This window comes from Hyaena hyaena, unplaced genomic scaffold (assembly GCF_003009895.1).
Source record: "Hyaena hyaena isolate Hyena2069 unplaced genomic scaffold, ASM300989v1 scaffold_429, whole genome shotgun sequence".
NCBI lineage: Eukaryota > Metazoa > Chordata > Mammalia > Carnivora > Hyaenidae > Hyaena > Hyaena hyaena.
The window spans coordinates 218066-240513 of record NW_024081060.1 but is presented as its reverse complement, the minus strand read 5'-3'; the positions used below and the strand labels follow the sequence as shown (position 1 = coordinate 240513).

Below are 22448 nucleotides of genomic sequence, written 5' to 3'. Positions count from 1 at the left end.
CTTTCAGTGCCCGGCGAAGAACCTTCCACCCACAGTCACACCCCTGATCAGTGAACGGTGAGGGTGCCTGTCCAGCTTGCCCCTCCATAACAGGAACCAGCCGCCCCCTAACAGCAAGCCCTCGAGTGTCGCTTCCAGGACCTGGGGTGAGTGATGGGGGGTCCTGACTGCTTCGCTTCAAAGCATTAGACCACTGCTTTCTTGGGAATGGGTGCTGGGGGGAAGGATGAGAAGCTGCATTCTCTCGCTTTAACACCAAGTAGGGTCTGGGCTGGGTGGAAAGAAGGACGGGAAGATTGTGAAGCCCAAAGATGAATTTTCAAGAGAGGCTGCAAAACCTGTGGTGTTTGAGGGAACAGAATGAAAGACTTTGAGGGAGACACTGAGGCACCGACCTGCACGACAAAGGATATCAGGGACTCGTCCTGGGCACGTGTTAGCCGTCGTTCCAGAAACCGGTCTTCTCCCACCTTCCTGCAAGGCTAGGGCTAGAACTGAGTGGCTTCAGGTGTTAGGCCAGTGCCCGCAGTAAGACAGGTTCTTAAATGTTTGCGGAAGGAAGTCAGAAAGAAAGAAACGGAGGGAGGGAGAAAGCGGGGAGGAAAGAAGGAAGAAAAGCAAAAGGGGGAAGGAACTCCCTGCATTCGGTTATGATAAACAGACAGTGGGTTGCCATCGTCTAGCTTGGTGCCTCTACACAGTCATCCCAACTGGAGCTTCAGTGAGAAGTTTTAACGATGAGTCACCTGGAGATCTGATCCCTCCCTCTCATTCAGTTACCTGAACAGTTAATTCTTAGAGTCAGGGCTGAGTCGCACACTTGAGGGGGCAGAATGAATGTGTGCCCCTAACTTGCTGTCTGTGCCCCTCCCAGAGTCCAGGATCAATCCCTGCACTCCCTGGTGATGGGAAGTTAGAATGGCCTTCTGTTGGGGGTGGAGAAAAGACCCGCCCAAGTGTGGCTGGTGACTTTAGGGCAGAGCTCGGGCAAGCAAATGCATAGTTGAGGTCCCTCTCCTCCAGAGTCTGGGCTCCCTACACGCATTAAATGCCACCAGTCCCCTGCCTTTGGTCAAATTCTGACTGGCTGGTTGTTGGCTGGAGAGAACTGTCAGGGAGCGAGGAAGGAGGTGCTGGGTGTGTGTGACATGGGTGGGCATGGTGGGGGAGGGCATAGAGAGAGAGTGAGACCAGCTGGTACAAGATAGAGGGCACAAAGATCCTCACCCCACCCCAGTGCACAGCAAGGCCACATGTTTGGAATGTTCTAACACTAGAAACTTATTCTGGTCTCAAATTTCACACCTGTGTGTTCCCAAAGCTGGTCAAGGTAGAACCGAGGGGCATTACTCTGGGAATGCCCCTGCTGGGCAGAAGACCTTCCTCAGTGGAATGTCTCCATTCTTTCTTCCAGCAGGATCCACACCTGGTCCTTCCTTTGCCACAGATGGGCTTTCCAGTGCCGAGGACTGCTCTCCTCTGCCTGGGTCTGATCCTACTTCTCTGGAGCCAGGGGCCAGGCATCCAGGGCCACGAGTTCCAATTTGGACCCTGCCGAGTGGAGGGAGTTGTCCTCCAAGAGCTCTGGGAAGCCTTCTGGACCATGAAGGACTTCGTGGTGAGTGAAATGCTGGCCTGGGCCCGGCCGCAGGGGTTGCCATGAGTGCAGGATGGTATCTTATGATCGTGGAGCCCTTTGTAACTCGCTGTATATTCTTTTCCTATGTGATAACTTGAAGTCAGATGTGTCACAAGCCCACACTCCCTCTTGCACATAAGGAAACAGAGGCTTAGAAAGGAAGTGGTCAATGTCTAGGAACATAAACACAGCCCAAGGGGAATAGAGAAGGGAACCTGATTCATCCGGGCGTCGTCCCACGGGGCCAGGGCACTCCACCAACCAGAAGTCATGGGAAATTCTTTGAGACCCACTGAAGTTTTCACCAACTGCTTTGCCAGATTCCTGCTAGTCTGTTCCCACCTACCCAAGGCTTCGGCTAAAGGTAGAAAGAATGGTACATGCCGAGATGGGAGGGGGCGGTTTGTGAAATGTGGCTGTGAATTTCTCCAAGTCCTGAAAGTGATCCAGTACTCACACTGGCAAATGTGTTCCTTAAACAATGATTCGGATTCTGGGCACTCCATGAGGCGGCCTGGGGGAGGGGAGAGTGAGGACGCGGGACAAGACAGCTAGGTGTGATCGTGACCTTGAAACTGGGCACAGTGCCCCTCCCCCATCAGTTTCCCTTTTTTGCGCATTGAGGAGGTGGGAAATGAGCTCCTTTCTCACAAAGGTGATTTGAGTATAATCCGAGATTTGGAGCATGAGGCTGGGCTGCAGGGAAAGCTCCAATGGCAAGAGGTAGTTCCAAGGAGCAGCCCCCACCCCATGCCAACCCCGGTAGAATATGGAGGCAAAGCTCTGCCTCTAAGTCCTTCCTAAACCAAATAGGCTTATTTCTTCCTGACCAAAGGAATCAAACTTTGGGCTGTGAGAGCTCCTGAGATTCCATCTGCCCGTGTGGATTAAGCATAGTGATTTTTGTGGCTAGAAATTTGTACCCTCACCCCAGGGGCCAACTCAGCACAGCCCTTCCTGGGTCCTCCCTTGGTCCTTCTGGCCTCTGAGATTTCAGACTAGATAGATTTGGGGGTCAGCGTGCTTTTGCAAGGTTGGTTTCTATGCTGCCCCCCAAGCTGGATACATCTTTTCTTTCTATTCCCAAAGCAAGCTAAGGATCACAACACCAGTGTCCGGCTGCTGCGCAAGGAGGTTCTGCAGAATGTCTCGGTAATCAGACGCTGGGGAAGGACGATGCCTCTCTCTGATCACTTGTCTTCTATAGGTAGGGGTGAGGGGTGGCCTAGGGGAGGCTGATAGAGACTTCCCTTCTGCCCAGGCTGAGCCTACAGAGGACGGGGCTGGGCAGTGAGCGAGAGAAGTCAATATCTGGGTCCTTACCTCAGTATCTGGGTTACATGGGTGTGTGTGTCGTGGTGGTGAGGAGGGTGGTGGGGATTAATCTCCAGTTAGTTCCCAGCAATCTTTATCTCTCTTTTGCTTGTGTAGGCCAGTGGGTGTCCACTTAGGTCTCTTTGGTTCCCATCCGTCTTTCTCACCCACTGTCTTCCCCTTATGCAACTAGGCAGTCAGCGAGCACATGTACGGAGCCCTGATCCCTGTGAGGTACTGAGCTTCACTCTGGAGCTTAAGAGGGCTAGAGTGCAATCCCTGTGTTCCAGGGTATTCGTTTTCTTCTCTCACTTCTCTTTCCAGTTCTTTCCCTGGACTCTCAACAGTGAACCACCAAGTGTCTTTCAGGGTCCATCACCGCCCACAGTATTAGAGAGGCCATGTGGTCTAGAGGAAAGAATATTAGCCAGATGGGGGGTCAGGAGTCCTGAGACTTAGGTCTGTGTCTGCCACTGACCGTTGTGTCATGCTTGGCAAGTCCCTTCTCTCTGTGTCTGTGGCTCCTGCTGTAAGTCAAAGGCACCACTCTGCATGCCCCTGAAGACTCCTTCAGATCTAATGTTTCCCAACAGCTCCTAGAAGATCTCTTTCTCTGTGTGCTTATCTTGCCCCATGTGGCATGTGGGTTGTGTGTCCAGGATGGGGGTGTGGGCAGAGGGCTTTTAGTGACTGAGACTCTTCCCAGGATGCCGAGAGCTGTTACCTTGTCCGTGCCCTGCTGAAGTTCTACTTGAATACCGTTTTCAAAAACTACCAGGATAAGGCAGCTGACTTCAGGGTCCGGAAGTCATTTTCCACTCTGGCCAACAACTTCATTGTCATCGTGTCAAAACTACAGCCCAGCGTGAGTAGAACAAAGCTGGGACCCGGTGCCCACGGGAAATGGTATATTTTGAGAAGACGCCCTCCCTCCCCTCATCTTTCTTTTTTTAATTTTTTAAATGTTTATTTTTGAGAGAGAGAGGGGAGTGAGAGAGAGAGAGAGAGAGAGCAGGGGATGGTCAGAGAGAGGGGGAGACACAGAATCCGAAGCAGGAACCAGGCTCTGAGCTGTCAGCACAGAGCCTAATGTGGGGCTTGAACTCACAAACCTTGAGATCATGACCTGAACCGAAGTCAGTGACTTAACTGACTGAGCCACCCAGGCGCCCCTCCCTCCTCTCGCCTAGTCCTATTTATTCCACAACAGGGATTAAGTGCTGGGGTGGAAGAGCGTGCAGGCTCTGGACACTAGTAGTCCTAGGTTCAAGTTCAGGTCTGCTTCTAATCAGCTGGATAGCTCTTTGCAGAGCAGTCAACCTCTCTGGGCTTCATTTTTCTTGCCTATAAAAAGTAGATAGATGATCATCCCTATGTGGCAAGATGGCTATGATAAAAATAAGAGTCAGCCCCCCCCCCCCCACGGGTGGGAGTTCAGTGTTGGCTACTTTGAGAATGTGGGATGCAGAGCCTACCTTGGGAACCCCTCTGGCATCACTAGGAAGGAGTGGGAGGGGCTTGCCTCTGCCGCTATCCAACACTTGACACAATTTGCTTTCTATTATCTAGCAGGAAAACAAGATGTTTTCCGTCAGTGACAGTGCACGCAGGCGCTTTCTGCTGTTCCAGAGAGCATTTAAACAGGTAACCAATGCCAGAATTTGAGAGCCTGCCTATCCATGAGTAGACTAGCCTGAACTGTCACACGAGGGTGCCTCAGAGGTCTAATGCAGAATTCACTGCAGGTGTCTCCACCAGGCGTGCCCCAAAGCCACCTAATTTAGCACAAGTACAGGTGTATTTGCATTAATATCATGTAGTTTGCACAAGCTCCACAAAGTACATGGTCTACGTTTGTGCCACTGTTCACTTTAAAATGCTTTTCTATTTCCCTACAAGATGATTTCATTATCAAGGACTCTCCCTGTGTGAGTTTTCTGAATACTTGAACTAGGCAGTTGGGAGTCTGAAACAGGTTCCCTGCCCCCAAAACACACCACGTATCTTCAGTGTTTTCCATAATGCTCAAATGGTCTAGTTTGTGAGGGGGAAGAAAAGCGTGGGGAAATATATTAGTGTCTCCCAAATAAAGACAACAAAGAGAATCCAGATTTCATCCCCAGACCCCTGCTCCCAAAAGACACGTTTTTGATCACTTTTTTAAAGAACAGATATATCAGCCTAAAAATCAATGGTGAAGGGTAATAACATACAGAGGAAAAGGGCCACCAGGGCCTCAGTTTCTTCATCTGCACAGTTAGACTCAGGAGGTAGCAAGATCCACCCAGCACTGGGGTTCTAGAGTTCTTGTTATCAGGAACTCCAGATGTGTCTCCCTTGCTCACCCACTGCCACTCACCGGTCCGTGGGTCCTCACTACCTCCCCCACCCCACCCCTGCCAAGGAACAAATGATGGGGTGGGAGGTGAACTCATCAGAGGTCATCCCAAAGGTGATACAGCGCAGGACTTGGAGTCAGGTCAGCTCCAGGAGTGGTGGGTGGGAAGGAAATTGATTCTTGTGGCTGATATGGTAGATTTTCAATTCTCCTTTCTCTTTAGTTGGACATAGAAGCAGCCCAGACCAAAGCCTTTGGAGAAGTGGACATTCTCTTGGCCTGGATGGAGAGATTCTACCAGCTCTGAATGCTGAGACCAGGAAGCCTCCTTGTTCTCCGTGTCATTTCAAATGTTCCGTGTCCCTTCCTGTGATATTCTCTGGGTACTTCTTACCCTCGATGTGGGGTCGCATTCTCTTCCAGGCTTATCCTCAAAGACTTCATTCTTTAAGTGGACCCAGAGATAGTCATGGAAGGTTCCCTTGGATGCATGAATAATCTACGAAGTAGATTCCTATATTTATTACAACTCTATTTAATTCCAGTCAGTGTTTTAACTGATGCCGTATTTATTTGTCAGACTGTAAGCTCTGTGGAGGCAGCAGAGACTGTGTCCCAGTGCTTGTTTTTTATCCTCTACAATCCTTGACACTGTGTGGAGCAGTGGATGAGTGCTCAGTAAATGCTTAATAAACTGGATATTTGGTCTGTTTTTTGAATGTTTATTTGAATGTTTGAGGAACAATGAGGGGTGCTGGGATATGAAGTTGAACTTCAAGAAATGGAAATCATACGCTTTTTAAAATGTTTATTTTTGAGAGAGAGAGTGTGTGTGTGTGCACGCATGTGTGCATGGGGGAGTAGGAGGGGCAGAGAGAGAGGGAGACAGAGGATTCGAAGGGGCTCTGTGCTGACAGATCTCGCAAACCTTGAGATCATGACCTGAGCCAAAGTTGGAGGTTTAACAGACTGAGCCACCCAGGTGCCCCGGAAATCATATTTTTATGAGATCTGCAGGAACACAGCATTGGGGTGGGGGTGAGGGGCACCAGTTTGAGATGTCAGTGATGAAAAATATAAGGCAGGCTAAGTGTCCAGCAGAAAGTAGGCTCTCACTAAACATTTCATTTCTCCCCATTCCACCCCCACCATCCCTCTCCTTGGGGGCCCTCCTTTTAATTGTATGTGCCCAATGAGGTGAGTTATGCATCCAGCAAAGGTCTTCTTAATAGCAAGACTGGGTGTCCTCCAGTCTCAAACTCTAGCTGAACTTTGTAGTGGACTTAAATCCAAAGATACAATGTCTGCCTACGTCCTTGCCAGGAAAACTTAAGAGAAAGTATATGTAGGAGGGGAAACAGGTCTTCTTTCATGACATTAAGTGCTATTGCACAGCGCCTGGCTCCTTAAGCATCCACTTTCCTGACCCACCTTGCTATAAGTTATCTGGCAAAGAGATGAGGTGCATTGCTGAAAGCAGAGAGATGTAATGGTTTGGGATAGCCAAACTAGACCAACATTAAGGTAAGTGCACAAATATCAGTGCTAGGCCATGGAAGAAAGATAAGAAGATGACACAAACCATCCTGTTTTCAAAAGAGGAAAGACATTGGTCAGGGTACTCATGTGCATCAAGGGAGGGAGACAGTAAAGAGGATAGATACATAGAAGATAGATAGATAGATAGATAGATAGATAGATAGATAGATAGACAGATAGATAGATAGATAGACAGATGATAGATAGTCACTAACACTAACAAGATGGTTCTGAAAATTTATAACCTTTATTATCATCTCAAAATAAAATATCCTTACCATAGGACTCAAGATGAATAGAAGCTCACTAGTAAGAGCCAGCCCTAAGATCAGGGCAAAGATGTGGCCAGGGGCATTACATACCAGGCCCCTGCCTAGCTCACAGGACAGGGGCAGGCCCTCATAATGCAGTCCAGGGACCTTTGACTGGTATGACGCCCAAGACTGAGAAAGTCTCCCAAAGCAACACTTACGTCTATCCTCCAGTCGGATGCCATGTGTCTAGAGCCAGGACAGCAAAGACCCTGTGATCAAAGGCACTCTGCAAATCCCATGGCTTGGAAAGGAAGCACGTAGCACTGGGACAAACTCTCCGCATGCCCAGAGCCCACCTGAAAACCACAGGGGGCTGTGGAGGTGCACAAGAAGAGCGGGGAGGGCGTACAGAGCTATGCTCAGGAGAGACAGCAACAAGACTTCAGGTTAGTGTGGCAGGTAATAAGGGCTCCGAAAACAGGGCAGGTATTAGAAACCAACAGAGAGACAAGACTCATTGGCACCAAGGTCTGGGCCCAGGGGGACAGCTGGACAGGTGAGTCAGGCAGGGAATATTGACATAGTCATCTGAATCAGTGTCCTTGGCTTTGATGACAGGCTGGTAGTAGAGGCTCACATATTCACAGCTGCTCTTCAGAGACGGGGGGTGGAGCCAGAGGGCTTCAGATACCTGGGAACAACCAAAGAAGCATCACTGGATCTGGGCAGGGTGATCTGGGCAGGGTGATTTTAAGTATCTCTCCAGACAGATTTCCACAGTGGACAATGGGGGGGGGGGCAGTACATACATGGTTGCTGATTTCCAGAAGGCAAAGACACAGAAATGGCTGAGCTTCACCAAGGGGCTCGGCCTTGGGGAGTTTCAGGGTGGTGTCTCATCTCAGATAACTGGAAAACACTTAGCTCTAATATGGGCAGGAAATGCCTTAAATGGAACGCAGGCTATAATCACGTGGTTAAGAATGTGGCTGAAGGAGACTCAGCTACCAGAGGAGTTTCCCTTCTAGGATTAGATGGTGTAACTTGTGGAATAAATATGCATCTTCTTTGGCAGTTATTCAGGAGTAGGGTGAGTCATCCCCTGCACCTCCGTAAGGACTCAGAGGAGCTGTGGTGTGTCATAACCGTGTATTCCAGGAAAGGGCTGGGCACTGAAGAGGAAGAAGGCAGCATGCCACCTGGGCACAGTGGTGCTCCTCTTCCTCGGACAGAAACTTCAGGATCATCTGCCTTCGGGATGGGTCAGTTCTTAGGAGGACAGTGTTGTGCCATGACCCCACACTTCACCATTATTGTGGCATCCACCCAAGAAGACTTCAGTAGGGAGAGTCACTCATTGCAATACAAGTGCCGAGAACCAGGAGTCCAGCCCCGTGAACATAGGAGGTTCAGGAAGTACTAATGGGAAAGAACTATGACTTTGTGTACTTTACCAGAGAGGGAATGAGCCGCAGTTTGTTTCAAAAAGTTATCTCCTATGCCTTGTTACAGTTCACCATTTGAGATTAATTTATTCTGCTTGAAAAGTTAAGAAACTCCCTATGAAAGCTAAAATATAGAGCCATTTAACCCTACACACCTTGTTACGGACTTGTTTGGTCTAGATTTCATCCCTAATAGTGGGAATGAGAGTTTTAAGCAGGGAAGAAGGATAAGATTTGAGCAAACTACAGGCCCAGGTGAGGGGAGTGTGTGGCCACAGGGAAGTTCAAGAGAAAAGGGCTGATGTAAGGGAAGATGGGTGCTGCTGGATCATACCTAAACTATGAACCTTCTCTAGGAGTGGGTAAGAGCAAGGGCAAGAAGCTAGAGATAACTGGCAGAGCAGTTACTTGTTGCTGGGCATCACCGTCCCTTTTTAGCAAAGCACACAACTGCTCAGTTAGGGACTATGTTCCTCAGCCTCCCTTGAAGACAGGTGTGGTTACATGACTAAGTTATGCCCATTGGATATGACTGGAAGTGATGTATGAAACCTCAGGGTCATGGTCTTAGGGAAGCACCCTTCTCTTTCTGCCTCCTATGGGCTGGAATGTAGACATAGTGCTGGTGACTGAGCATTGACTATGGACCAGACTAGACTTCAGAGGATGGTGGAGTGACAAGACAGAAGATGTTTGGGTCCCTGGATGACCTAGTGGCTCTGGTCACCTCTTCCTGGCCCCCGCCTCAACTTGGGAGGAAACTAGGCTTCCATCTTGTGAGCCCTGTGGTTTAGGGTCTGTTGCATTGGCCTAGTCTACACCCTAAATAAAACAGGAACATTTGCTATACTTACTTTTTCCTGGTTCCTGAGGCAGTAGTATTTTTGACTACTATGGGCTACTTTAGAGAAGATAATATTTTCTCTTCTTAATTTGGATAAACAAGGATGAAAGAACAATTTAAACATTTTTTACCCATCTGCCAACGCCCATCAATAGAAACGCCAATTCCCTGTGTCCATTCCTATATTTCCACAGGAATCCTCCTCACCCATGGGTTGAATCCTATGTAGATCTTGACCTCTGACAAGCCATCCTCTGGGCCAGGTTTACTGCCTCCAGTGATGGGCAAACTACCTCCTCTCATCCTAGAGAGTTTACTAGAAAGCTCTCCCTCATATTAAGGTAAAACTGGGTAGATCCTACTCCCTTAGGACCTCCTGGAAATTGCAGCTCTTCCACACGAAAGCCCTTCTCTGCAGTTGCCATCTATGGCCTCTACTAAGCATCCATCTACCCCACGGTAATGCTTCGCGACGTAAGCCAGGTAAGGAAATCTAGGACAGTTGGTGGGCAGTCCGTCTACTGACACCACCAAAGGAGGAAAGTAACACATCTTTCCAGACTCGGGGCCCCAGGAGTTGCCTGGAAAGCCACGCCCTTCAGCTAACAGGCAGCTCAAGGAACCGCTCCCCCTCCTCGGGCCAAACCCGGGTCTGGGGACCGCCTCAGGGCCGCGGCTGCCAATCAGGGGAGGGGTGGAGCTTACCTGCGGCGCGGCGGGTGCTGACGCTCCAGGGCCTGGGAGAGGCGCCTCCAGCTCACCTAAGGACACAGGAGACAGAGGTAAGGGCGTGGCCGAAGGTCCGCCCCGCCCCCGGCCCGCCTCGCCCCGCCCCCTGGCCCGCCCCCGCCGGAAAGGCGGGCGCGGGGAGTTCCCGGACGCGCCGCGCTCCGGGCGCACCCTCAGCGTCCGGGCGGCCTCTGCGGCTGCACCGCGCTCGCGGGTCCCGCTCCGTCCGGCGCCTGTCCCGCCCCGACCGGCTGTCCCCGTTCCTGGCTCGCCCAGCCGCCGGCTCACCTGCGGCATCCGCCTCGCGAGCACGCCGCGGGCAGGCGCTGTAGACGTTCTGGGAGCGCTGCGGCTGCGCCGCGCGGGGCCGCTGCTGCGGGGGCCGCTGCGACGCCTCCAGGGCGCGCATCCTCACCGCCACTCGGCGGACCCGCCTGGAGAGGACTGCCCGGCCGAGCCGCGGGGAAGGAGGAGAAAGGCGTCAGAGGCCCGTGGCCACCCCTCCCCGCCGTCGCGTCTCTGGAAACTAAAGGCGGTCTCCCTCCGCGGTGCTTGGCCGTGTCTGACGTGGAGATGCTCTGAGTGCTTGGGCACAGCCCTGCCCTCCACTGAAGACCGAAGGGCCCAGGCCGCCCTCTTCGTTCCCAATTCCAGACCACTGACCCCTCACCCCACATTCCTCACACCCCCGGATGCTCAGCTAAAGCTCCTGCGTTTCCCAGGCCGGGGGCAGGGGGAACGTAGGAGGCGGGGTGCGGAGTCTGAAGCTCTGGGCCCTTCGGGAAGCTCACCTAACCCTAACGGAGCCCCGAGCCGCTCACCTTTGCTCCTTAGAATGGCCCTTTTCACCAACAGCCCCACCAGCGCCAGCAGGATGAGGCTCAGGACGGTGGGCACCAGGATGTGAAATCCTTGGTCTTCCATCCCGGACACCGTGCCCTGGTGGAAGGCTCTGAAGACGGAAGGAGAGGAAGAGAGGTTTAAGGCCGCACTCCTCAGTAGCCAACTTTTTGGGAGATGGCTCATAGGTTTGTCCCTTTGTTAACACACCCCCACCCCACCCCTGCATGTGCCAAAAAGAGTCTTGTCTATGGAGCTAAGAAATCTGGATTCAAATTCAGGTTCAGCTTTCTACTGGCTGTGTGATCTTGAACCAGTCTCCCAACCTCTCTGAGCCTCATTTCTGGAGAAATGGGTATAGTAAAGCCTATTTCACAGAACTGTTTGAGGCCGAAACAAAACTGTAGATATAGAGAAGTTAGAACACCTGGTCTAAGCAGCAGTCAGCAAATGTCAGTTCCCCTCTAACTTTTTGCACCTCTGTTTACTCTCAAGATTACTGCAAATACTAAACGAGTTAAATTTCTTGTAAGTAGAAAAGACTCTTTTCTCGTGGTGCTCCTTCTTGCTTAGAAGGTCTTCCCTCCGTTTCCTCTACAAATTGAAATCTTACTTTCCTTAAAGGGTCAGCAAGTAAGTTCTCTTTTCTTCTCCAGGCATGGCAGACTAGAATCAACCTTTTCTCTCCGTCCTCGATTCATGTGTTTATACCGGTTACAACCCTTTTCCCAGTCAGACTCGTATTAGTAAGATAAGACCTGGATACTGGGTGTTTTCATCTTTCTTACATTTTCAGGACAGAACACAATGCCCGGCACATAGTAGAAACTAAGAAAATGTTGGTTGAATTGACTTCTCCACTGGTAGGCTGGTGTAATTTACTGAACTAGGAATCGGGAGTCTTAGTTCTATTTGAAACCACGAAGTTCTCATGACTTCAGTTTCCCCATCGATAAAACCCAAATGATGCTCGCGGTCCCTTTTCTCACTAACATGTTTTTGCTTAGGCAAAAAGAATTCCAATTATCATAGGGTTTTTTTGGCGTCTGCTCTAATGCTGCCCCCTAGTGGTTCATGGTAGCACTTTCCTAGATGCTCCCCAGGCTTTGGACCAGTGCTGTCCGGTAGAAATACAATGTGGTCACATACATAATTTTAAACTTCCTAGGAGCCACACTGAAAAAGCAAAAGAAAACAGTGAAACCAATTTTAAACAGTTAACAGTCTTATTGTTAATTTTATTCTTATTTAGTTCGAAATACATCTGAATGAATGTTGAGTGACTAGAAGATTTGGGTCTCATTTCTACAGGATCTCTTGTTGGGGGCATTGACAGGTGGCTTTGTTCTTGGACAAAGGAGTTAAAGTGCCACACGCACAGGTAGCCTAGAGACAAGAAGGGTCTCTGTTGGTGGACATTGCAGGAAGATGTCAATGGACCTCCTCACTCTAGACTACTTTGCCTGACCTTTAGCCCTTCCTGGATGGTGGAGACCCCTTACCTCTGCCTGTGAAGCCTGGTGTGGTGGCTGTAGCTGGCTGTCTGGAGCCTACGAAGTCCCACTGGAGTTGAGGTCTTTGAGGTTGTGGTAGATGGCAGGAGGGTTGGGGGCTTGGTAGCTGCTACTGAAAATGCTCTGGAAGCTCGAAGGTGGGGAGAGATTCGGGTGGTGGGCGAGGGGTGGGTTGCTGGAGGAGCCTCAGTCCTTTGAGCTGGTGTGGTAGCTGCAGGAAATAGCGGGAAAGAGTGACCTTCCATATATACATTCCAGTCCCCAGCAGGACTGGGTCACCCTCTCTTTCCTGAACACACTCTCCTTTTCCCTAGACTCCCTCTATTGTTGCAGTCCTCACGGCCTGAAATGGCTTCCTAGCATGGCTCTGTACCTACTACCTTCTATGTATATTTGCTTCAAATGTCATTTCCTCCAGGACGCCTTCTCTGACTTCCCAGGCAGAAGAGCTTCCTCTCCTCTGATCATGGAAGAAGCCCTGTTTGTAGCTCCATCCCCACTCTGCTTTATGCTGTATCTGTGTGCTTGACTGTTCTCCTCCGTCCCACAAACTTGGGCATATGATATGCTCAGTTATTCTATCCCTCTCGGCACCCAGCGAAGTCCTGTAGTGTAACAAGGTTCAGTTAACGTATCTACCTCACAAGAGAGATGTGAAGATATGATGGAGATGTTGCCTGTTACAAATGCATTTAAAACAGGAAAAAGATATAGAAATGTAAAGGAACCATTAGTATAACCATCAGTCGTTTTTATTGCAAAATAGAGTTGTTAAAATCACTGTACGCCAGCAAATGAAGGCAGTCCTGTGGGGAACAGGAGGCGTGACCATCCCTGACTGGAAAAGGTCTGCCCAGTCTTGGTTTCCCCCAGTCATTCATAAAAGAGGTAGATTTTGTGAATGGAGCATTACTTGTGGTGCCACCTGGTGGTGATGTATAAGTTCTGCAACTAGTGCCGGGGGACAGACCAGGTTTTAGGATGGGCTTGAAGGACATCGGATGCTAATCTCCGGGAAGTACCCTCTCCCAAAACAGGGACTCAGCTGTGCTCTGCCAACCATTCCGTGAACTGAACACATACTCCCTCCTCCACTGTCACAATGCCCACCATCATCGCCCCCACATCACCTACCTTAGCTTTGGTGAACTGACCTTTAGGTATGAGTTCGAGAGAACTGGCATGTGCAGCCATCTGGAGCCATGGGGGCATCGGCCTGGGTAGAAGTTTCTGAAACCATCGTGGAGGCTCAGGCATTGGCTCATCTTCCCAGAATAGGCCATAGTCTATTATGAGGCAAGGGGAATAAATACACTGGGGTGGGGAGGGGAGCTCTAGGAGGAGACCGAGACCCCAGGAAGGGATATCGGCACGAGTTGAAGCTGACTCAGCCAGGGTGGATGGGAGTGGAGAGACAAGCTCAGAGTCCGCCAGGAAGAGCAGAAAAAGAATGGGCTGGAGACTTCCCCACAGAAATCCTCTTTCACCCTCACTCAGTCAACCTTCTCACCAGAGGCCACTGGGATTTTAGAATGGCTGTTCAATTAGTGTTGCATAGGAGTTAAGAAGTCAGTAGAGGAACGGAGAAAGGTGGGATTTGGGAAACCTATGGAAAGGATCAGATTATAAAGTACCGAGTTTGACCGACAAATGTGACTTGAAAAATGACTGTCTTTCCTTGATAGTTACCCCTGGTATTGCTCATGGGACAGCTATGAAGGACAGTTTTCCTTTTGCTTCCAATTTCCTCCCATCTCAGGGCCTCTCCTCTATCTTAAACCCTCACTTCCCTCAGACCTTGGGTAGGATGGATACAATACAATGCAAGGAGAGCACTTATTTGTTCCTTTCATAGGGTTTGGGTAGGAAATTCGGGGGACTGTGAAGTTAATTGACTGTATGAGTTTTCAACTATACAAATCCTGATTATCTTTGCACTGGCTAACATGGCAATAGCATGACATTCTGCGAGACGATAGTTCAATGGTTCTCCCAGCCTTCCTGGGTAGAAACATTTGCTAGGTGCACTTAGCCTCCATCAGGGGGGCACATACCACTATGGACACTCAGGGTGACTTGCTGGTTCTTGCCCCGGTCTGTGTTCATGCCTGTCCCGCAGGCATAGACTCCACTGTCACTTTGGGTCAGCTCTGTTACCTCCACTAGGAACACATTCTTATCTGGATATGGCTTCAGGGTGACTCGATGCTTGTATTCTTCCTTGACAAAATTGTTGCTGGACACCACGGTGGAACATACTCCAGATTCAGCCACTTCCCGGCACAGATATAACCTCGAATGCACTTGAGGAAGCGGGCACTCAATGGTAATTGAGGTGCCCAGTATTCCATCCAGCTTTACTTCTGGGAGTTTCCTCAGAGCCCCAGCCACTGCAGGGAGAGGGAGTTAATGTACAGGAAGTACCCATTTCCAAACACATCGCCGACTCCAGCCCTACTTCCAACCTGGGCCCCAGCCCAGTCTCTCACTCATCTCTAGCTTCAGCCTCATCTCTATCATCAGCACAAGCCTCAGATCACTCTTGGCCCCGGCCCTCCCCTGATCCCTAGCCCTAGCCTCACCCTCAGCCTCCTCCTGTCCCTAACCCTACGTACGTCCTCAGTCTGGCTCCATATTCTTCCCTAACCCTTTGCCCAAACCTGACTCCCAGCCAGACCCCCCTCAGCCCAAACCTTAACATAACCCTCAACCTCATTCAAACCCAAACCCATAAGAGCCCAGTTACCAAATCCCTAAGAAGTCAAAACTACCATCAAATCTTCTGTCACACGCCAAGGAGACATGGTGCACCATAGCAACCCCAATCAGCACATAGCGCCCAACTGATTTCACTGCGGTGTTGGGAGGCACAGTGCGATTTTGCTGCAACAGGTTTTCTGTCTAGTTTTGTTTTGCTCATATCCATTCAACCAAAACGACTGTTCACCCTCAGTTTTGTTTTTTAAATCATTTTTTAAAGCATTTGTTGAATGCCTTTTATGTGGCAGGAAGATGGCTGGCATCCCTCCCTGTACAGAATGAATCATTTAGTGGGTGATACAGAGGGACAGCCACTACAGTGCTGTGCAATACACCCCATGACAGAGATATACAGGGTGACTTGGAAGCAGTGAACAGAGACACTGGATCCAGGCTGTTGCGAAGGGATGGTGTCGTTTGAGGAAGGGTTGCTGGAAGAAGTGATGTCTAAGTTGTGACCTGAAAGACCGGATGTGGAGGGCAACTGAGAGAATGATGATGGGTTCACTGAATGAGGGAACACAGATGGGATGCAAGGGTGTGTGTGAGTGTGTGTGCATGTGTGCACAGGTGTATACATATTGTATGTATGTTGGGGAGAGTGTGGAGCAGGGAGAAATAGAATAGAATATGATATGATATGATATGATATGATACGATAAATTTTAAAAAATAAAGTTTATGCCTTGGCTGAGAGAAGGCGGGTCTAACACAATTGAGTCAGATGGAGAAGAGGATAAGTCCAAGTATGATTAACTATCAGCTAAGTGGGTCCCAATAAGTGTCTGCATACTTCTGGAAAGAGGGGCACCGGGTGAATTATGTGTATTGGAGTGGAGCCAGGGGACTTGGATAGAGGAAAAAAAGACCCTTCCAGGCAGTGAGCACAGCCCTCGGAGAGGCTGGGATATGAGAGAGAACATGGCATGGCCATGAGGTGGAGAGAAGTTGACAGACTTCTTGAAATTCATCCGCTGACCATACATTAAGAATAGCTCCAAGGAGTTTAGTAAAATAAGGAGAGTCAAAGAAAGAAGCAGGGCTTGAGATTTCTGGACAAGCAGAGAGAGCTGAAGTGGACATTCTGAGGGAAGCAGAGAGTGTGGACACCAGTGAAGAGGCAGAAACAGCCATGGGAGTATAAGAATGGGGGAGAGGGGCTAGAAGGAGAGCATTCACAAGAGTGTGTTCAAATCTAAGAGTGTAGCTGGTGTTGACATGGTAGGGAGAAGCAGAGGGGCCAGCCAGAACACATAATATCTAATATCGAAACTCTCACACAAATAATCCAATGTTGCTTCAAATCTGTTAGAAACCTAGGTGTGTGAGGCAGCCTCATGACTGGAACATGGCAATGGAAGGGTGACCCATTCAAAAGACAAAGACCCAATCAAGGGGGTGGGGGAATTACCCTGTGTGCCCAGACAGCCAACACCTGTGTGTAAAGCCCAGCACCTCATAGTGAACATGTATTTTTGTACCAACCCAGCCAGAAAGGGGCATGAATGCTACTTTCCCAAGAGAAAGATGCTATAATATGGGTAGGAACAAGGCAAAGCAAAGAGAGGTCATCATTTATGCAGACACCTTGAGTGGCCTCACTCTGTTCAGGAATGAACTTCTGGCAAACCCTTGGCTTACCCAGATCCCCTCTTGTGGGCTGCATGTTTGTGTCCCCCGAGTATTCATGTGTTGAAGCCCTAACCTTCAATGTGATGGTTGTAGGAGATGAGTCCTTTGGGAAGTAATTTGGGTTAGATGTGGTTGGTGGAGCCCTCATAATGGGATTAGGGTCCCCATTCTCTCCATGTGCACAAGAAGAAGCCATGTGAGGACCCAGGGAGATGGTGGCTGTCTGTAAGCCAGGAAGAGGACCTTTACCAATGACAATACTTGCTGGCACCTTGATCTTGGGCTTCTAGTTTCCAGAACTGTGAGATGTAAACTCTATTGTGTAAGGCACACCGTCTGTGGTGTTTTATTAAAGCAGCCAGAAGAGACTAAGTAAGGCATCCTTATTGTGTAAACCCTGGACAGATGAAGCACAAGGAAAGCTGCTGGGTACACTGAGCCCTAGTCCTAAGGAAGCACTGGTTGGTGAGATAAAATGACCCAGTTCTCCTTGGAGTTCACAGTAGCTTCTAACCCACACCTAAGGCTTAGAAAAGCAGAGTTCCCAATGAGAGAAAAGATAGATATAATCTCCTGGTTTAGAATTTATGCACAGTGTGCATATGAGTCATGTTGGAGGAACTTAGTAGAATGCAAATGACCTGATCTTACCTTTTGGCATGGTGATTACATCTGTCTAGGGTGGGGCATACATTTTAAAATAGCTTTCCAGGTGCCCTTGAATTTTTGCAATTCTGAACTACATAACTATATTTCCATATCATTCTGGGGAATAAAAGGAAGGGTGGGAGTAGGTGTCTAAAGGACCCAACCCATTTAATACTGGCATTTCGGAGAGGCTAGTTAGTAAGTGACATTAATCTCTAAGCTGGTGACTTGATTTTCAGTGGCAATGGTAGAGGACAGGGATATAGGTGGTTTAAAAGTTCATTCTCAATATATAGTTAGATATAAATATATGTGTTTGGAATATGGGAGAAAAACGCATAATTTCTGTGATGAAAAATATGGTAAATGTCCACAAGGCCTTGGCTAGGGTGGTGCTCTAGAGATGGACTTTGGATTCTGTTCGGCAGTAGATTTCCAGGTGATGAGAACCTTCACAACTCGTCACAGCAGAATTATTTCTGGAATAAGGAAGTTGGCCTGCAACTTTTTTTTTAAATGCTTATTTATCTATTTTGGGGGAGAGGGAGAACACAAGGGAGGGGCAGAGAGAGAATCCCAAGCAGGATCCACACTGTCAGTGCAGAGCCCTACACAGGGGCTGAACTCATGAACCATGAAATCATGAGCCAAAGCCAAGAGTCGGACGTTTCACTGACTAAGCCACCCAGGCGCCCCTGAAACTTTTATGTTTATCAGATGGAGTGTGAGCTTTTTTAAAAGATGAGAAATGTTCTACTGAACTTCCCACCCCCGCATACACCAACATGTGTGTCCTGGCGGGCTGTCTGCTCTTTGTCCTGTTGCAATGAATAGAGTGTCTCCCCTCTTCACCAAAGCAAGTTCTTCCTCCTGTGTCCTGAGTCCAACCTGCTCACCTTCTTTAGAACTTCTCTTCCACACTCATCCCTCTCTCCTCTCCGTGTCATTGGTTTCTTCTCTGCTAGCATTGCTGTGGCTTACACACCTGCTCTGATATTGCCCACATTGAAAAACCCCTCCATCTACCTTTTGCCTCCCACTCAGCTGCCACCCCTCTTTTGTTCTCTTTCTCAGACGAGTCATCAAGGTCACAGAATCCGCTTCCACACCTCCCACTTCTTCCACATACACCTATCAGAATTTTGCCTCCAACATTCCACTAGAACTGCTAATCAAGGTCAGCAAAAATTTCCTAGTTGCCACATTTGATGTCTTCGTCTTCATTTACTTGCCCTCTTGGCAGCATTTGAGGGAACTGAGCCCTCCCACCTTGAAATACTTTTTGTGGCTTCCCTAATACCACATTCTCAATGACTGCTCCTTTTCAATCTCCTTGCTTTCCTCTCCTTCTCTACCCACCTGTCAGTATTGAGCTGCCCTGCCTGTTCTCTTCTCGGTCTTCCCTTCCTCTCCCAACGTTAGCTCATTTACTCCCATGGCTTGTAGTGCCAACTCTATGTAGATTTCACCAGAACATTTATCTCCAGTCTTATTTTTTTTACCTCTGAGTTCTAGAATCACGTTTCTGATATTGCCACCTGGACTCTACTTGAATATCTAAGATGTATTTCAGACTTACCATGGCAAAACAAATAGACGACCAGAAAAAAGGATTCTTGATTTCTCTTCCAAAATCTGTTCTGTCCAATCTCTTCCTATTTCAGAAGAGAGTACCAGCATCCATCCTACTTCTGAAGCCCAAAACTCATTCCCATATTATATTAAGTAATCAAGAATAAATTTTAGATGTGCGTGTGTGTGTGTGTGTGTATATGTGTGGTGTGTGTGAGTGTGTACTGGGTTACAACATCATGTGTATGTATTATTACTTTTACGGGTCAAGATAAAAAGCCTACATCATGTAATACTGTCTTGCTTTTTTAGGGAACTCTACTTAAGGCAATGTGGTCTATGGTTTGTGCCCCCATGCACTGGGCTCTGAGAACAAGGACCACCCCACTATTTGTACAACCTGGGGCAGAAAAACAAATAAAGGCCCAAATATCATATGTCTAAATATTTTAAAGTCATAAATCAAGCTAATAAACTGTTGCATAAAGTATGTCCTGTAGCCCATCTTGACAAATTCACACACTCCTTAGATGTCCACTCTAAAATATTTCTATGTGGGGTGCTCGCTTCGGCAGCACATATACTAAAATATTTCTATGTGGGGGGTCTGGGTGGCTCAGTCCATTAAGCGCCCAACTTTGGCCCAGGTCATGGTCTCATGGTTCATGAGTTTCAGCTCCATGTCAAGCTCTGTGCTGACAGCCTGCTTCGGATTCTGTGTTTTCCTCTTTCTCTGCTCTGCTCCCCCTCATGTTCTTTCTCTCAAAAATAAATAAACGTTAAAAATTTTTTAATAAAAATAAAAATAAGTAAAACATTTCTATCTGGGAAGAATGCCCCCAAGTTTCCTATTCCTAGCATCTGTCCTATCTCCTCTCTTTTCTCATCCCAACTCCTGCCCACACCACAAGGGTCCTGGTATGTACGTGGGGGATAATCCAGGTTTCATGTATTAGTTCCACCCACCTCATTCCAAACAGCCACCTGTGGCCACCCTTTTATAGAAGAAGATAGAATTCTAGTATAGAAGACCCCGTAGGAAGGCTCGTATGGTCATTGAAAGTGGGCCCAGAGTCATCTGGACAAGGAGCTCGAGGTCTAGAAGAGGGGATATGGGTGTGGGCTTGAGGAGGACAATCCTCTTGGGCCTGTGAACTCCTCACCTTGTGAGGATGGGCACAAATGGAGATGGACTGGATCCACAGCAGGGACCCCTCTGTCCCAGGTAGAATGGCAGCATTGCTCAGGACAGACTACAGTGCTACAATTTAAGTGCCCTTCCCTCCTAGATATCTTCTGCCCCCACTGAACCACTCTTTCATCTCAAGTTTAACTAAGTTTAGTTCACCATCCACTGTGTTCACATAAGTCCTACCATCTCTCACAGAATCTGACATTTCATTACAAGTGCATTTCCTTGGACATTAAGGGTGTTTCAATCTTTGACTCAACAAATATTTGACTTTATGCCATATTCAAGTCATTAGCAAGAAAGCAAATGTGAATAAAAAGTTATTTTGGCCCTCAGGGAGCTTACCAATTAATCCACAAAATAAAGTGAATCCATGCCAAGTCACAGTATAAGGCGGAATGAGGTCAGCTATTGGGATTCAGAAGACAGAGCTCTGGAAGATGTGCAAGAAGGAGGTGGAGGTTGAAGTGAACTCTGAAGGACTCATAAGAGGTGGAGATGAGAGGAAGGATGTTACCAGCAGAAGGAATGGCACGAGTAAGAACACGTGGCAGGAATGTCTAGCACACGTTCAGGAGGAGTCCTCTTTGGACTCTCTGGATGTTAGAGAAGTGCAGGGGAGTGTGGTAGGCTCAGAGGGTAAAAGTAGGCAGTGGGAGCCACTGAAGGTTTCTAGAAAGGGTGATCCTATGATTACAGTCAATCTGTATTTGAAAGAGTAATCTGGATCCACCAGTGGGTCAGGTTGGAGGAAGTGGGATAGTTATGAGATGGCTTTGAGTTCTGTTCCTTTCCATTCCCTCTGTTACCTCTCTAGGAGAGGCTGCTTATCCTGGTGATGCTAATCCAGAAACTACATGAACTGGCCATTGATTGGGTCAAAGTTGGGTACGGATAAATAGGAAGAGGTGGTAAAATATCATTTTGGCATTTTGCAGCTGATATCAGAGATAGTTAAGATGGATAGAGTAACTGGTTTGGGTGGGGGCCAACAAGGAACTTGAATTAAGGTGCTAGGTATGTTGCATTTCACATTTTGGTGGGATACTGAAGTGGGGGTTCCCAGCAGGCAGCTGTAAATTACATATGAAACTTGAGGAATGGATTAGGGTTACTGAATGGATGAAGGAGTCTTCGTTTAAAGCTGAAAGTTTGAAAATCAGCAGTGAAAGAGATCCAAAGATAGAGAGTGTAGAGGTAAGAAGAAAGAAATTTGGAGGCACTTGCTTTAAGATCCCATATTATCAAGCTAATATGCCTAGGCGAGGTAATGTCTTCAACGCTCATGGGTCAACACCTGAGCATCAAAGGAGATGTGTCTGGAATGGAGAGAGGGGCACTAGCAGAGAGTAGGGAGGACTTCCAGAACTTCACATGGTCTCCATCCTTATCCTGCCCTAAAAACTGGTCTGCAACTAAATCCGTCCAGGAACATCAGGGCTAGAGAGAGCCAACAACTCCCCTACCTGTGGCCAATTCAACCTCATAAGATGTCCAAGGTATTTTCCCATGGTACTTACCTGGCAGGAAGAAAAATGACCAAAGCCAGAGGTCCATGGCTCCTTCCAGAGCAACGTCCCATCCAAAAGTCCCTGGAGATGGGGACAGAGACCCACTGCTCACCCAGGAACCCTTCACAATCTGGAGCTTGAAAGAGATTTCTGGCCCCCACGAGGAGCAAGGCTTGAAAATGAGGAAATGACAACTTGTTTTGTTTGCTAACTAGTTTTAGACTAAAAAAGAAAATACCAGCAAACCACAGCGGAAGTTAGGAATTGAAAAAATATGTTATGTTGAGTCCTAGCAGGTCGCTAGGGTTCAAAGGGCCTCTAGGCAGCTCCTAAAAGCTATTAGAAGCTCTCAGGCATGATATTTCTTTGCTTTGGGCACCTTTTCTTGGAAGGGCTTCTCATGCTTTATGAATATTCACTGACTTCTGAGATAGAGTCACTTGCCTTATCCCTGTCTTCAGGATAAAAGAGATTTGTCACCAATTTTCTCCACCTGAGGACGACTGTATGGATAGAAAGTCTTGAAGTTAGAAGATACTGGTTGTAGCCCTTGAATTTGGTTTTGAGGAATTCGCTCCCTTTCTCTGAGCCTAGATCTCTTTATCTAGAAAAGGAAGGTGTAACTCAATGAGCCTGGCATTTCCTCCTGTGGATTATCGTTCCTGGAGTCTTAATTG

General features: G+C 48.3%; 2 protein-coding genes across 2 annotated transcripts; one reads left to right on the top strand and one right to left on the bottom strand.

Moving 5' to 3' along the window:
- Positions 1–311: 311 nt before the first annotated feature.
- IL24 (interleukin 24) lies at positions 312–5559 on the top strand. The gene is made up of 5 exons (XM_039252665.1): positions 312–343; positions 1009–1024; positions 2733–2791; positions 4523–4597; positions 5515–5559. Exons 1-5 carry the CDS (start codon positions 312–314, stop codon positions 5522–5524), a joined length of 192 nt encoding a protein of 63 aa, XP_039108596.1. The 3' UTR covers positions 5525–5559.
- Positions 5560–7058: 1499 nt separating this feature from the next.
- On the bottom strand, positions 7059–21936 carry FCMR (Fc fragment of IgM receptor). The gene is made up of 8 exons (XM_039252659.1): positions 21781–21936; positions 14511–14846; positions 13611–13742; positions 12445–12667; positions 10924–11054; positions 10391–10546; positions 10079–10134; positions 7059–7775 (listed from the first exon to the last, which is right to left on the bottom strand). Exons 1-8 carry the CDS (start codon positions 21815–21817, stop codon positions 7599–7601), a joined length of 1248 nt encoding a protein of 415 aa, XP_039108590.1. The 5' UTR covers positions 21818–21936; the 3' UTR covers positions 7059–7598.
- Between the last annotated feature and the right edge of the window lie 512 nt (positions 21937–22448).

Coding starts and splice junctions, on each gene's coding strand:
- IL24 (XM_039252665.1), top strand. CDS start 312: ATGAATTTTCAAGAGAGGCTGCAAAACCTGTG. Junction 2,792..4,522: donor AGGTTCTGCAGAATGTCTCG/GTAATCAGACGC, acceptor TCTATTATCTAG/CAGGAAAACAAGATGTTTTC.
- FCMR (XM_039252659.1), bottom strand. CDS start 21,817: ATGGACCTCTGGCTTTGGTCATTTTTCTTCCTGCCAG. Junction 10,135..10,390: donor TCGCGAGGCGGATGCCGCAG/GTGAGCCGGCGG, acceptor CTGTGTCCTTAG/GTGAGCTGGAGGCGCCTCTC. Junction 7,776..10,078: donor CAGCACCCGCCGCGCCGCAG/GTAAGCTCCACC, acceptor GGTTGTTCCCAG/GTATCTGAAGCCCTCTGGCT.